Below are 16,326 nucleotides of genomic sequence, written 5' to 3'. Positions count from 1 at the left end.
TCCCCGATTTCTGTCTTCATTAAGTCTTACCAGGAAATCCTTGTCTTTTATTGCTTTATAGGTTCAGCCTGTTGGATGTGGCTTCCACACTTGGATGGTTTTATTTCTTGAACACTGTGGGTTTGAAAATCTGGTGCCTGCCTGGCCTGAATCTTTTTTTTTTAGACAGGGTCTCACTCTGTTGCTGGTGCTAGACTGCAGTGGCATCATCATAGCTCACTATAACCTCAAACTCCTGGGCTTGAGTGATCCTCCTGCCTCAGCCTGCCCAGTAGCTGGGACTATGGGAACACACCACCACACCTGGCTGATTTTTCTTTATTTTTTATAGAGAGAGGGTCTTGATCTTGCTTGGGCTGGTATCAAACTCCTGGCCTTAAGTGATTCTCCTGTTTCAGCCTCCCAAAGTGCTAGGATTACAGGTATGAGCCACCATGCCCGGCCTGGCCTGAATCTTTAAGTGGTCTCACTGTATTAATTTAGTAAATACCTATTGAGCATTTGTAATTGTTGCAGAGGTTGTAAAGATTGTCACATCATTCTGTCTTCAATATTGCTGAAAGTTTATTGAGCATTCTGGCACCTAATAGCACTTCCAAACTATGATATATTTGGAAACATGGGTTTTAGAGTTGGGTTTAGATCCTGGCTTTGGTATGTAACAGATATGACCTTAGCTAAAATAAATTTCTCCAAAATGTTCAGGCATTGGCTCTGTGTTTGAGCATTGAGTTAAAATGTCATCCATTTTCTTAATGTTATTTTCTGCCAATAATTCTAGAGCCAAAGTGGGACTAGAATCTTGTCATTTTTAAAAAGGGAAATAGGATTTCCACTGAGCTCAAGTCAGTGTAACAGTTGAGCTCTACTCAGTAGCATAAAGCATTTATTTCATATAAACTGATGTGTAAATACTTTTTTTCAAAAAGCCTCCTAGGGGAAGTTTTAGGGAGATAAAAGTAGAGCTGGGGACCCATATTAAAGGTCTGGGTCATGGAGAGGCCGTTCTGTACAGAGGTCTGAGTTGGTCCTTGTGGTCGCTGGCAGTAGCAGTCATCAGTAGCTAATTAAGGGAGTTTGGATGAGATGGGTAGAGGCGTTCTGATTCTGTTCTGCACCATCAGATGTGCTGACATGCGACTTCAGCCTTGGTATATATTAAAAATGGGCTGCTATTCATCTTTAGCCTCAACCTTTGGAACCAACTTCATCGTCATTTTTGATATTACTGAATTACTGTAAAAGCTATCATTCTCCCCAGGGAAGACACTAAAATTAATATGCATTACAGTGAAAATTGAAATGAAGATACATATTCACAATTTTCACAATTTTGTTATCATCAAAACGTTTAAGGATAAATTTTTCTTAAGTGATTGTGGAGGCCAAAATGCAGAAATGTTAGAAATAAGTATAAGCAGACACAACAAATCTTAAGTCAGCTTCAAAAAGTATTCAGAGGACATTTCTTCAGGCAGTGCAAAACCATGTTTGTTGGATGGCTTCCATGAAATTACACCGTCATAGACCTCTTGCCCAGGATTACCTTAGTAACTATTAGAAAAGGAGAGCTTACTAATATAGTGACATCATTATCTGAGATGTCCTGTACTGGCAGAGCCTGTCAAAAAAAAAATCTTGGTCCTCTACTGTCTTCAGTTGGATTTCTACTTCATATTGTAAATGGACAGCATAATGACCACAGAAAGACTCTAACAAATGACGGTGCTGAGGAATAATTGTTCTGCATTTAATATTGTTTGAAAATTCTCACTACCAAATTATTTTAAGTAATTGAATTTTTAAACTTGTTTTCAGATATAATCATCTATTCCAGAACTCAATTCTATGGTGGTCATAGACTAGGTTCAACTTGACTTTAACCCTTGACCATTTGTTGTTTGTCCGTGTGTGCTCATCACATCTTCATAGTCTATGGACTGTGGCATTGGGAATCTACAATATAAGGCAATTATTTCTCTCATAGTAAAGTAAAAGGGAAAATGATAGAAGAGATTGCTACTGCAAAATAATTTGGTGGCACTAGAACTCTGAAATCCAAATCTGGCTCTTTCTGCAATAGCTCCTATGGGGCTGGGATTGATCTGATGTGCAAGTTGGGTCTTCTAATGAGGACATCCTCGCTGAAAACTTAGACCTGGTAGGACTGAACTAAGTCCAGGCTGAGTGTTTTTCCCCTTCCATAATTTTTTTTCCTTTTTTTTGAGACAGGGTCTTATTCTGTTGCCTGGGCAGAAGTGCAGTGGGATCATCGTAGCTCACTGCAACTTCAAACTCCTGGGCCCAAGCGATTCTTCTGCCTCAGCCTCCTGAGTAGCTGGGACTACAGGCACACACCACCACACCGGCTAATTTAAAAAAAAAAAAAATTTTTTTAAGAGACGGGTCTTGCTGTTGCCCAGGCTGGTCTTGAACTCCTGGCCTTATGCAATCCTCCCACTTCAACCTCCCAAAGTGCTGGGATTACAGTGAGCCACTATGCCCGGTCCCCCTCCATAATTTGATTGAAATAGAAATATCACTACCAGGCCAGCATTCAGCTTAGTAAAAGACTCTTGGCTTTTTTTAAAAAGCAGTAGGAAATAATTGTCAGGGAGAGGCATCCTTGTGTTTCAGGTATAGGATTATGGGAGTTTGATAAATAGCTTAAGATTCCAGGACAACTGTCAGTCTCTGGATCTGCACATCACCTTGGTTTGACTATGTCTAGCATTGAGATTTTTCTCCAAAAGTTACTGCGTTCCTAGCCAGTGTGTTAAAGTTGTTCATTTCTCTTTTATGGATGACTTTTAATCAACCTTGGCCTTGCCGGTGGATAAACTGCTGAATGTTGAAAGCGAATGAAATCTGAAATAATACCATCCTGCTGGGATGAAATGCATAGCTGGCCCTGCTCCATGGGGGCAAGCAAAGCAGTCCCTTTCTAAAGCTTTTTTTGGTTAGGCCAGTGAGGCAGCAGAAGTGAGGCAAGGTTGAAAATAAATATTAAGTTTAGAATATGTGCTGACACTTCAGCTTCTGTAAGTTTTCATTTATATTAAATAGCCTGTGTTAAAATATTCAACAGTAGGACTGGGTCTGCATTGTGACCCTATTGGTTTATATGGTGGTTTGTGTTAGTACTAAAGCCACTGCTTACCCTGAATGGATTTTTAAATCCTAGTTGACTTTGACCAACCCTGCCCTTTGGGCTGTTTGCATAGCCTAACGTCAGGCTGGGCAACTTTGAGGCCTGGCAACTTTGAGGCCTGGCTTTGAGACACTAGCCCATTTCTTCGATTACTGCTGCAGCCCCTAGCTGAGGATTGGCATGTTTAAGTAAACTGTATTAGCCTAATTAAACTTTTGTTTAACACAGAAGGCAGAGTGCTAACTCCTAGTCTTTTCTCCACCCCTCCCCAAGTGAACTAGGTTTTGTTTCCTGTGCTGAAGTAGCATCTGGAATTAAGTAAAAAATACTGTACAACCTATCCATTCTTTAAGTTAGGCTGAAAAGAACCAGCTTTAATACCTTTGTTGGTATTTTTGTGTACTCAAAAAAGCAAGGACTTCTATCCACCTGATTTTGAAAACACACCTCTTTAACAAGGTCCCATGCTCACTCTTCCAGAGACAACTTGTGCACTAGATTCTGTTTCTCAACTAATTCAGGCAGACCTGAGCTTTCAAAGATCTGACAGAACAAGGACTAGAACTCCTAGTGTTAAGTTTCACATGTTTCCCCAGGGTCCCCAAATTCTCATTCTCCACTACAAAGTTCAGAACCAGAGACAGGATGATCGAATTCCTTGAGAAGAAAGTAAAGATGAAAAGAAGGGTTATTGTTTTTGGTCCATTGACATATGGCAAGGTGAAGGTTTGTGGGTCCCTTTCAATTACCAGATGGATCAGTGATAGGAAAACAAGAACCACGCATGACAGTCAAGCACACGCACACCAGGCTAGTACCTGTTTGTGTATGTATAGCATCAGTATGGAAACAGACTTCTCGCTGTCCACCTGTTCACCACGGAGTGCCCTAAACTACATTATTTAGTCTGCGCTTCTGAAGTTGTTGCTCTTGGTCAGTGCCTACAGGATGAGGTAGGAGACCTGAGGGTAGTGGAGATGTTATTTTTTATGCAAGGGACTTACATATTCTATTTCTATTGATACCAAAATAGCCCCAGCTTCACTGGTGAGATCCACACAGTGCAGTGGTTGAACCAGTGGGTCTTTTTCATCTCCTTAACATGAGTAAGATGTGTGGAAAATTAGTTTGAATGAAGCCTTAGGACTACTGAAGTCAAGACAAAGCAAGCTCTCCCAGGCCCACCCAAGCAGGTCGTCTTGCAGAGTCTGGTCTTTAGTTAAGCCTAAGGTCTGCTCCTCTCCCTGCCTTGGCCCAGGACCTCTTGTTTCCTATCATAGGTGGACGTCAGGGGTGGGGAACCTGCTGCCTTCCGATTTCAAGATTGCTCTTTTTTATAAGCACCAAAGGAGGCAAGAAAAGCTTCATCTTTATCTGCTGTATCCCTTTTAATAAAAGGATTTGTTCTGTAAAATTTGGATTCAGTCAAAAGGCTGCACTTAAGGATCTAGGAGGCCTTACTTGCGTCCTCATGTCTTCCTCCTGCCAGAAAAAGCCTGGAGGCTAGAACACCCACTCTACCTGCCAGCAGAAAGAGGTCAGCCCCACAGCAGCGCTGACCCACTTGGCCCCATGCCCCAGCTAATCAGCAAGATCCTAGACAAAACTCCATCTCTCTGTAAGGGTGTGGGGGGTGGTATTAACAAAAATACACTGACTTAGAACAGGGACAACACTAGCAAAGGCGTAAAGAGGAATTTTTCAAATCTCTAAAATCTTAGTTAAAAAAAAAAGGTGGCCAAACAAGTTATAGCCTGATTGTCTACTAAACATACATATATGATGGCATGTGCCACATAACGTTTTGTCAATGACAGCCCACGTATGTGACAGTGGTTCCATGAGATTATAATAAGGTATTTTTACTGTACCTTTTCTACATTTAGATATGTTTAAATACACAAATGTCATTGTGTTCCAGTTGCCTACAGTCTTCAGTACAGTAACATGCTGTGCAGGTTTGTAGCCTGGGAGCAACAGGCTACACTACATAGCCTAGGTGTGTAGTTGGCTACACCACCTAGGTTTGTGTAAGTGCTCTCTGACGTTCGCACGGCAAAACTGCCTAACAACGCATTTCTCAGAACGTATCCTGGTCATTAAGCAATACATGACTATATACACATCTCTAGAAAGGACACAAAAACATTAAGTAACTGAATCTTACTTGTCACAGTTTGCCCTTCTGTATATAATTTGTATTTTTAATTATTGGCATGAATTAATGTTTTTCAATTTTTAGTCTTTTCCCCCCTTTAAGAATCTTGGTTTTATCTGGCTTACAGACATCATTAGCCAATTCGTAATTCGGAAAGAGTTGTTTGATATGACCGACCATTTCTAACTAGAGACTGGGGGGAGGGAAAGCCCTTGTAAACTGAAACATAAGAAATCAGCGCTATTCTTAGAATTCCGCTCCACCACTTATGACAACTCTAGTAGCTTCATGAAAGGACTGAGCTGAGCCAGGTTACAGAGTGGTACCCAGGAGGTCAAGATCACAGGTTCCATTATGAGGATCACAACTTCTACACCTTGTCCAGTAAACTCACCGAAGACTGCCAAGTGAGCGTTCATTCCTCAGGCATTTACCAAGCACCCGTCCCAAGCTGGGCGTGTGGGAGTTCCAGCATTCACCCCAAGGAACCTTAAGGCATTACAGCTCTCCAGAGGCTGGGTATTAGAGCAGATTTTTTGAGGGAGAACAGATTCTAGTCACCTTAGCTGGGGAGGTTTTCCAACGACTTAAGCCCTGGGCCTGGCTTCCTGCTTCGCTTGTTCTGCGGTCCTGCTCGTGGTTATGCTGTAGTGCTTGCCACGTGTTAGTCCCATTGACTTCTCAGGTTTTCAACATCATGACTACACTCCAATGCTCTGCACCCCTTTGGCAGATGGAGCCACTAGAGAAATAACAGCACAGTCAAGCTTAAAAATGGTTTGTAGCAGGTGGACAGGTAGGGAGCTGAGCCAGATGATACCTCCACCTATCCTAACTCTGTGACAGGTGGGAGGTCAAAAGAGGCCTGGATCCTTCCTCTGAGAGGATTCAGTTGGCAACTCTGTAAAGTACACACCTGCCTGGAAGGTTCAATACAGCACTTAAGACTTCTTTTTAAATTCCCCATTGTCAACCTTTCCAGCTCTCCACCCACCTTCCCGTGTGTGCTCTGCCTCAGCCACACACTGGCCAGTTTTCCCTCCCATGGGGCCTGTTTCCTTTACTCTCAATTTAAATTCAAAGTGGGTAAAAACTGCACTTGAGAATGAATCATCCATTTTATTTTATTTTATTTTGTCATGTGCTCAACAGCATCTCTCTTTTTCTCTCCTCTCCCTGGCAGGTCACAGAGATAAATTAAAAATAAAATCTACAAGGAAAATAATTTATAAAAGCACTCCCAGGCTCACACCTTCTATCCCTACTGTTCAGTTAGGAACCCTCTTCCCCCCCCATGCAGAGAGGAATCAGTGCTTTTCTCCCCCAACTCACTCCTGCTAGTCTGGGGCAGTACTTCAGAGCCTGGCAGAGCTGGGGGCAGCAGTGGTAGTTAAAAATAAAGACACTGTGGTCCTGAAACCATCTGGCCGCCTTGGCTCCCCATCTCTGCCTCCCCCAGGCAGTCCTCCAGGAACCTGTGCTAAGCTGGGGCTGTGGGGAAGCTGCCTGTGGCCCAGAGCTTGGGTGGGGGGGTGCTCTCAGCCCCCATTACATGCACCTCCCATTCTCCTAGAAAGAAACCCAAAAAGAAAGCAGACAGAGACCTCAGGACAGAGGAGAAAAATCCCAAGTGTTCACACAGTTACACGGAGTCTTTATGGCAAAGAGAACATTTAGCAGCTTTGAATATTGGGGCATCTCCTTTTTTACTCAACACAAGCATTCTAGACCCTATAAGTGAAACAGGGCACAAGCCCTAAAAAAATCAAAGCGCAAGAAATTCTAAGAGGACTAGTTTTTTTGTAGTTGCTGGGTTTTGTAGTTTTTGTGTTTTCCAAGTTACAAGCCCAGTTGTTGGTAGGCAGAGGCCTGAGGGAAGGGTCACTCCCCAGTGTTGTGCTGAATACTGCCTGGAGGGTGGTGCACTGGCTTCTCCCTCCATCCCACCCCCCTGCCTCACGGAAGCTCCTAGAGGGGGAAGGCCACAGGCCCAGTACCCGGAGCACTGCCAGCACCACACCCAGCTACATCAGAGCTACAGGCAGCCGTGAGGGGTGAGAGGTGCAGGATGGGACACAGACACGGGATGACAGGAAGAGTACAGCATTCACATGCAGGCTCTGATGGAGACAGTGGGAGCCTCAGCTCAGGGGTGGCTGGAGCATGGAGGGAGATGGCAGTGGCAAGGCAGTGAGTGACATGCGTAGTGCTGGGGCCACGCAACATGGAGCCTCGTGACCACTTCCTGTTCACTCTATCCTTTGACCCTAAACCTCCAAGCCAGTGCTGAGTACGAGTGGTTCCCATTAGATTGAAACATTACAGGCGACAATATCCAAGAGCTCCCCTTCAGGGATGCCAAAGTGCAAGGAGCAGAAAGTTAACAAGCCCCTCCCCAACCCCACCCTGTGTCTGTGTGCCCCCCTGGGGTGAAATGGGGTTTATCACACCAGTAACCTAGGCCCACCCGAGTCATTCAAACCTGCTGCCTGGAATCCTGGCCAAAGCCAACCTTAACCTTCCCTTTGATTTTCTTCCCGCTTTGATTTTTTTGGGGGTTTCCTTCCTTCCTTCTTTCTTTTCTTCCTTCCTGGAATAAGACTTTCTCCTACTTTCCTCTCCTCCCACAGGTCCCCCCTTCCCCTTCGTGGGCCTTCGCTCCGCACAGCTGTTCTACTTCCAGCAATGCTGGCACCACCCTTGCCTCACAGGAAAGGGGTAGGGTGAAGACCCTGTCCACCCAAATGGTCTGGCCACTTCCACCCTACCCCAGTGGGGGAGCCGAGCCAGACAGCGCCTGCGCCCGCCTCTTCCTGTCCACTGACCCGCAGTCATCCCATCTGAGAATATATTGGATAAGAAGGCATTAAAGTCCCCGCTGTAGGTCCAGGTCCAGGTCCAGGCCCAGCCCTTCTCCAGTTTCGGTCTTGGTGAATGTCAACCCCCCTTCCTCCCCAGGCTCACTTTCTCCGGTCCTTTGGCTTCCTCTCCTGCCGCCGGGCCTGTTGGTCGGCCATCGTGCGGGGGATGAGGAGGACACTGCCATCCCCAGCGTACTGGAGCGCATACTGACTGGGCGAGTAAGGTCGCCCGTTCTCATCCCGCAGCCGCCCAAACACCTCCTGGTACAGGCTCTGGACCTTCTGCTTCATCTGCCGCAGGGAGCGCAGGAACTCCACCTTCTCCCGCAGCAGCCGGGCCTTATCGCGCTGCAGGTCCTCCACGTCGCGCTCCAGGTTCAGGATGGTGTCCAGCTTGCGCTTGCGGCAGTTCTGCGCCGCCATCTTGTTCTTGCCCCGGCGCCGGATGTCGCGGATGAGGCTCAGCTGGGCCTCGCTCAGCTGGTATTTGGACAGCAGCTCGTTGAACTCCTCCACAGGCAGGTTGATGATTTTGTCATTGGTGAAGGGGATCTTCATGGCTCGGGCTCGGTGCTCGTCCCGGCTCATCTGCTTATCCAGGAAGTCGGCCTGCTTCTCCTTGCTGCCCTTCTTGAGGGCGCTGGGTGGCGGCGGGTCAGCAGAGTCGAGCGCGCTGGGCGCCATGTTGTACGTGTGGTTGTGGCCCACGTGCTCCAAGTAGGGCAGGCAGGAGAGCTGCGACGGATCCTGGTAGCTCATGCGGCAGAACTTGGAATACTCAGGCTGGTAGCCCACAGCACCCTCGGCCTCTTCCAGATCCAGGGTCTCAGAGTCAGAGCTGTAGCCAACAGCACCTTCCTCGGAAAAGGAGGAAGAGGCAGAGGAAGACGCGGAGGAAGAAGAGGACGAGGAGGAGGAAGAGGAAGAAGAGCTGCCTTCAGAGCTGCTCAGGGAGGAAGGGCTATGGCTGGAGTCCAAGGAGAGGCCTGAGTCAGAGTCAAACTCCTCCTCGAGCTGGGAGGCCTGCACAGGATTAAAGCCTTCTTCAATGGCCAGGTCCATTAGGCTGATCTCATCCAGCATGGCTTCGTCTAACAGACCCCCCAGCGGGTCAGGCAGCTCGGGGCCTGCTGTGTCATTGGCTGTGCCGTTGAGCTGCGGTGGAAAGAAGAATCCTGCCAGGTTGGTGGAGCCAAAGGTGGAATTGAGGCTGGTGGAATTGCTGGGGACCAGCGGGAGCAGCGTGGAGCTGCCAGCCACAGGCAGGCTTTCCACCTCAGGGCTGAAGAGTGAGAAGTCCTGGCTGCAGCCCCCCAGGGATGCCTGATGCAGGCTGACATTCTGATTGATGGGAGTGTTGGGGGCAAGGCTGTAGTTGGTGCTCAGTGGGTCTCCAGGAGGGGCATTGTAAAGGATTTCACTTGCTGACGTGTTCACTTCCATGGCCTGGGAGGGGAGAAGAACACCACTCTTCACTAGGAGCAGACCCCTGCCCTGGTGCTCACACACTGCAGGGACCCAACAGAGGCACAGACAGCTGCATGGGTATAAAGGCAAGAGACTGGAAACCAAAGCCCACAGTGTCACCTCCTGGCCCTGCTTTGTCCACCAGGCCTGGCAGAGATAGGTTCCTTCGTGTGGGCTCCACCCCAATGCAGGACTGACCAGCTCCTGGTCATGTCTGGCCAGACTCCCCATCTTGGAGGGAGAGAAAGAAAACACTAACACTACCTTGTAGTGTTAGTTGCAAAACCTAGCCACACCACTTGCTGCGTGACCATGTGAACATTGCTTAACTTCTCTGAGCCTCAATTTTCTCACCTTTGAAATAATAAAGGGCTGACTAGATGACTGTGAGGGCCAAGTGAGACTACGAAAGCTGTAAAGCACGATGTGAGTGTTAGGTATCGTTAACTTGGAACCCTGGACGCACTGAGCCACGTGACTATCTGCCTGAAGGAAAGGAAGAAGGTACGCCTAGGAGGCAGGCCCTGCTTTGGAAGGCTCAGTCCTGGGCTTTATTTAACCCAAACCTCATTCCTGATTCTACTTCCCACTGCCCCAAGGAGACACCTTCCCAGTGTCCCCACTTTCCTATGGCTCAGACAGAGAAAGTATTACTCCTTTCTCTCCCCAGAGATGGAAAAGCAACTGAGACACCATATGCAAAATCCGATAGGTTTGTGCCCTGTCCTACCTGCATCTCCATGATGGACATGAGATCTTGCCACTGCTGTTCCAAATCAAATGGTGACTCTGTCCCCGTCAGGAGAGGAGACAAGAGGTTGTTTTGAAGAACTGGGGGCTCACTCTCACTAGGCACTGCTTCTGTGATGCTGGAAATGTCTGCTGGAAACTAGGGCAAAACACAGAGACTTTAACAAGGGAGAAGGAAAGACCACCTTGTGCTTTCCTCCCAGAGACTACCACCTAGAGTCTGCTTCTGTTTCTTCCTTCCTCTGTATTCACCCCCAGCAGCCAGGACAAGGCCAGAACCAAGAGGTGGCCCCTCAGCCTTGGAGGGACACACCAGGTGCAGGCTGCTCTGCTCACTTGGTGGTCTCTCCCTGGAGTCCTGCTCACCTCAGCATTCTCCCCAAAGGGGCAGGTGGCCTCCAGCAGCCTAAGGCACTCTTCCAGGGACAGGGCCGTCTGGTCCTCCCCACCAGGCACCTGTGGCAATAGCAACTGTAAGTCTGGCTGATCTGGGCCTTGGGTGCCTGGGGCTGAAGCCTCTTCCCCAGCATGGCTGCAGGTCTGCAGTCTCCCTCCCATTCCCCTAATCCCAAACTCCCAGAGATAACAGAAGGGAGAGTGGAAGAGTCCTGAAGCAAGGAGGAAGATGCTAGATGCTTCCCCCCTTTGCATTGTCTGTTGCCAAGGCCCTCTTGCGCTTGCTGCCGTCCACTCCCCCCTCCTCAGCTCAGCTGCTGTGACTTATAGACCCCAACCCAATAGAACCCAAAACAGAAATTCAGGTGCCCCCCTGAAGACAGGTCCCCCTGAATAGAAATTCAGGTCCCCCCTCCGAAGACAGGTCCCCCTGAATAGAAATTCAGGGCCCCCCCCCATAGACACAACCTGCCTTCTCTAAGGGAAGTTTCTGAAGGGCAGTTTGTGAGTTTCGGGGGAATAGGGAGGAGAAAAGAGCCCAGCTGGCAGAGGTGGCGGTACCTGTGCAGGGAAGCTCTCCCCGGTCTCTCCATCCACTAGCAGGTTTCGTGCCAGAGCTTCAGCTCCCTCACCGGCCCAGGTGTCCTGCTCGCCTCCATCTTGCAGCTCCTTATCCACATCCTGCTCCTTTTGGCGCTGACTATAGTCAAAAACCTCACGCCCAGCCCCCAGGTCAATATCCTGTCGCCAAAGGATGTCAATCAGATCTATGTCCTGAAAGACAGATCACCATGACTTTAGGTTTTGGGTCCCAGGGCCCCCCCTCCCTATCCTGTCCCTCTGAGGTCCCTACTAGTGTCACTCCAGTTAGTCCTCGGTGACGCCCCCTCCCAGCCCTGCACTCTGCCAGCCTTTACCCCCTGCCCCTCTGCACCAGCAAGCCTCCATTCATCCATTTCCAGACACTACCCCTTCCCCCAAAAAGAGCCACTAGCGAAAACCATTAGCATGGCTATCACCACAAAGGTCTAAAGGCTTAGGATCCAGACTAGAGACACACCCAGGCCACAAGGCCGGGCTGCTCACTCCTACATAAGAAGGGGGGAAATCAGGAGACACTTCTCATTCTGGGAATGGGAACCCCTTAAAACTTGGTTTGTAGGAAGCTGGCCAGGTAAGGCAAAGGCGATCTGTCATGCAGAATTGCTTAGCAGTGGCCAGGCTTGCATCAGCCTGTGGTGCCATTTCATTTGCATAAAGGGGTGGGGTGGGCTAGAGAGGAAAATCCCTGCATTTCCAACCACCTGATGCAACCAATGACAACGACATGCTGTCTCCAGCCCTTCCTACAGCCATTCCCCCTTCCCCAGCTGACAGCAAGAGTAAGGCTGAACACCCACAACTTTAAAGCCCAGGCTCACCTCAAGATCCACCCCTGCCAGAATTCCCACTCTCAGCTGATCCTGGCAAGCTGCCTCCACCCTGGGGGAGCCTCGGGCAGTCAGGTGACCCCCTGAGCATCCCACCCCTGCCCAGGCCAGCCCCACTGTGTCCCTTCCTTACCACACCCCAGGACTCGCCGACTCCCCATCAGCCAGCCTACTCAAGGACACAACCCCCATCAACTGCTCAGCTACGACTGCCACCCTGGGCACCAAAATGCCTCCCTTCTGCTCTACCCTGGTGGCTCCTGAACATTCCTGCACCAACTACCACCCCATTGCCACCAGCATAGAACCCAAATAAATAGAGCCATTTGGGCTTCCTATACATGCCGCCCCCTGTGGCTGAGCCCTCCCCTACAAGTCTGAAGAAACCCTAAAGTGTTGCCTTCCATTCAGGTTTAAAAAGCAGACACTTTCCAGAAAGTAATATCCTTAGATCAGACCCACCTTCCTGGCCCTAAGCAGGTATCCCTTTCCCACCATAACCCTCCCGATCCTAAGACCTCCCAGATGTACCACTCCCTTTAGTCTCCCCACATACACCAACCTGAACAGAAGCCCTGGACCCCGGAGCAGAAGGGGGCTGGGCCACCTGGTGACCAGCCAGCAAAGAGTTAAGGGGCCGGCTGCCTTTGGCATGGCCCCCACCACTGTGAGAGCTGCGGTCCAGGCGGGTCATGGTCTGCGAGATGAGCCCCAGGGCAGCCGGTGCCGGGAAGCCGGACAGGGGGCTGCAAGGAGCTCGTGGCTTGCAGGGAGCACACCAGGCTGGAAGGGTGGCCCCTTGCTAGCTCCAAGGGGCCCGAGGAGGGTGCCCCGCCCGTGCTGCTGCCTGGGCGGCCCAGCCCAGCCCCCTTCCTCCATCCTTGAGCAGCCCCCTCCCACCTCACAACCCCAGTTCCACTCAGGCGCCCAGCAGCCCCCACCCTGAGCTCACCGCAGAGGCTGCAGTGAGATGGGACTCCCACCCCATGCTCCGTGCTCAAGCTGCAGAGGAAAGCAAGCTCCCTCCTGGGCCTATCCTCCCGCTCCTCCCTCTTTCCCCCTCCCCACGCCCCCCAAACTTGTTACCTAGGCTGCAGCAAGGAGCCAATCCCCTCCCCCTCCCACCCCGCAGGTCACTGCTGAGGCTGCAGAGAGCCAATCCCCTCCCCCAGGTCAGCAGCTGGGCTGCGGAAAGAGCCAATCCCCTCCCACTGTCGTTACCTAGGCTGCGCCGAGAGCCAATCTCCTCCCCCAAGTCTCCGCTGGAGATGCGGAAGGAGCCAATCCCCTCCCACCGCCTGTTACCTAGCTGCAGACGGGAGCCAATCTCTGCACCAGGGCAGCTGGAGAAGCTGCCGCAAGGAACCAGCCCATCCCTGGGCCGCCTCCGTCTCCTTGAGGAGATGCACCCAGGGGCGGGCAGCCCCACCCAGCCCAGTCAGTCAGCTGGGGTGGCGCAGTAAGAGCGCCCTGGGGGAAGGGGTGCCACTCTCCTCCCTCCTGTCGCATCTTGCTCATCCAGCCCACTCAGGACTGGGCAGACACTCCTCCTGCAGCTTCTCCCAGAATCTAAATTCTTTGCTGGAAGTGGAAGTTTTCTTGTTTCTCAGGAAGGCTGTGGCAAGTCCTCAAGGCCAGGGACCACAGGCCAGGCTGGGCAGGAACGCAAGGTGCCCAGGCGCACCATGAACCAGGGGTTCTGTCACCCTAAAACAGGCCAGACTAGCGAAAATAGGAAAGCCATTTTTGCACATGTGTAGCAATGTCACAGCGACCAGGCCTAGCCCCAAACAAGAGAAGAAACAACCCTGAAGCCCTGCACTTCGGGAGGCAGGTGCTCCGCAATGTCCTGGCCACAAACATACCCACTGCTCTCCTTTTCAGCCCAGCTTGGTTCAAGAGCATTCTCTGCCTGACCCCTGGCCCACATCTCTCCAATCAGGAAAGAAGCCCACGACAGCATCAGTATCACAATTCAGACTCCCTGGACTGGCTTCTCAAGGGATGAAATGCAGCTCCCTCCTCACTACTGCTCCCCTGGAGCCTAAGGTCAGGTCGGAGAGACAGTATGTTCTCTCTGGTCACAGCCTGCTCCTAGCCTGGAAAGAGCTGTAAACAGGCCACCCCCCTGCTCTGGGCAGAGTGCCAACCTCGAGGGGAATCCTATCCCTGACAAGGGCCTAGCCTATGGCTGTCCATCGGACAGGCCTGGCAGCGGGGAGCACCACCACCCCAGGGATAATACCGGCTCCAGCAGTGCCTGTCACATGCTCTGGACCTGAGTATTTTTATCCCGGAGTTGCTGAGGAAATGTTGTTCTAGACACATAACAATCCTCCCTTCCCCCATGCCCAGCCTGGGCCCCTAATGCTGACCCACCCCATCTCCCAAGGAGCAGTGAAGGCCAGAGGTCAGGGAAAGCACAACCTTCACGAAGGCCAAGAAACAGAGGAAGGCAGAGTCAAAGTCCCAATCCATCCCGCCGCAACCCACTCAATTATAACCAAAACATCCCATCCCATCCCATCCCAGGAGAGCACCTGGCAGGAACAGGAATGGAGTTACCTCTCCACTTGCTCCAGGGTTCCCAGGAGCAAACCGAGTTCCCCCAGCCCTGAAGGAGCTACCCTGGGGCAGAGGCTGGGAGGCACACTTCATCAGGACACTATGCCAAGACTGCAGCCCACTGAAGGAAAGGGGAAGGGGACGCAGAAGAGAGGTGAAGTTCCAAGTGGCCCTGCAAGAAGCTAAGACAACAGGCCCTGAAACTAAGAAATGTTCCTGGCTCTCATGCTCAGATACTCCTAGTCCCTCCCAAAGTAGATCCAGTATGAGCCAGCCCAGCACAGAGCAGTGTTTCTCTATCTCTGCACTACTGACAAGTGTGGTCAGATGAAAATCTGTTGCTTGGGGTCGTCCCAGATTGTTTAGGATGTTAAGCAGTATCCCTGGCCTCTACCCACTGGACACCAGTATCACACCCCCCTCCACCACAAGGTGCGACAACCAAAACTTTCTCAAGATATTGCCACCTGTCCCCTGGGGGGGCAAAATCATCCCCAGTTGAAGACCACTGGCCTGTAACAAGCCATATTCTTTGACAGTCACATTCAGAGAACTCAGCTCAGGGAACAGGTTCCAATGCAGGGAGGGAGGCAAAACGTGGTCTGATCTGGTGGGCAGAAAGACCCAAGTTCTGCGGCATCTACAACAAAACCTCACATCCCTCTATATCCCCACATCTCGGAAAACCCATCACAGCACAATCCGGCCTCCTTCCCTAATGGCCAGAGGAGTGCAGGGGGACTTTTCTCCAGCTCTTTAAGGCTGTGTGGCAAGCCAGAGCCAGACAGACCCAAAGCTCAAAGCAGTCTTATCATGTTGGTGGGGTAGGGGCGGCAGCAGCCATTTGCATAGTTCAAGGCAAAGAACTGCATCACTTTCTGCCCAGCAGTATGTCAGCCACGTCACAGGAGCTAAAGATCTCTTCTGACAGCTAAAAGCAAGTTAATTTGGGCAGCAGAACGAAGTTTCTCTTCTAGCTCCCAGCCCTCTCTTCCCTACTCCCTGCTTTGGCCTTCAGCAAAGAATGGAAGCCTTGACCCTCCCTGGCCAAGAATAACTATCCAAATCTACCCTCTGGCTCAGGCCCAGGAGAGCTGAATTATCAGGACCGTATCACAATAACAGGCCTGACCACAAAGAAGAACTTCAAGGTATGTATGTGTTTTGATGTGGTGGGAGGTACAAGGCAAGAGTCCACAAAATATTTGTGCCTTAGCAACAGATATACACCACATCCAAGCCCGTCACAACACGACTCCCTCCCCCACCCCAGGCCTCCAGTACTCATGTTGAAATCCAAGCAGTAAACACCCGGGCATGTGCTAGGAACCTCCCACTGCCCTGACAGTACATTTAGAGGTGGGTCAATGGTTCAACACAGGGAGATGCTCCCAGCCCCCAATCCTAAACTCAAACAATTCAGACCATTCCTATCTAGGAACAGTGCCTGAGACACCCCCTGCCTCGCCGCCCCCCATGGCCCCCCGCAACCTATCTGGTTCTTTATAGGGCTCAGTGCTGCAACCACAGTCCTTTAGGACCAGCCCC

At 50.5% G+C, this 16,326-nt stretch overlaps 1 protein-coding gene across 6 annotated transcripts in view; it reads right to left on the bottom strand.

Moving 5' to 3' along the window:
- Positions 1-6,411: 6,411 nt before the first annotated feature.
- Positions 6,412-16,326, bottom strand: part of NFE2L1 (nuclear factor, erythroid 2-like 1) — a 12,488-nt gene continuing 2,573 nt past the window's right edge. For 2 of the 6 annotated variants that reach the window (XM_012662227.1, XM_012662220.1), the window contains exons 3-6: positions 11,345-11,557; positions 10,754-10,843; positions 10,368-10,526; positions 6,412-9,616 (exon numbers count right to left, since the gene is read on the bottom strand). In XM_012662227.1, the coding sequence (XP_012517681.1) occupies positions 8,270-9,616; positions 10,368-10,526; positions 10,754-10,843; positions 11,345-11,557 (1,809 nt within the window). In that variant the 3' untranslated portion in view covers positions 6,412-8,269. The remainder of the gene's footprint in view (positions 9,617-10,367; positions 10,527-10,753; positions 10,844-11,344; positions 11,558-16,326) is intronic. The other 4 variants (XM_012662258.1, XM_012662234.1, XM_012662242.1 and 1 more) reach the window with 4 other exon arrangements.

Source organism: Propithecus coquereli, unplaced genomic scaffold (genome assembly GCF_000956105.1).
Source record: "Propithecus coquereli isolate 6110/MARCELLA unplaced genomic scaffold, Pcoq_1.0 Scaffold119, whole genome shotgun sequence".
Classification (NCBI taxonomy): Eukaryota; Metazoa; Chordata; class Mammalia; order Primates; family Indriidae; genus Propithecus; species Propithecus coquereli.
Note: the sequence above shows the minus strand (reverse complement) of the source record. Positions and strands in the feature narration are given on the sequence as shown.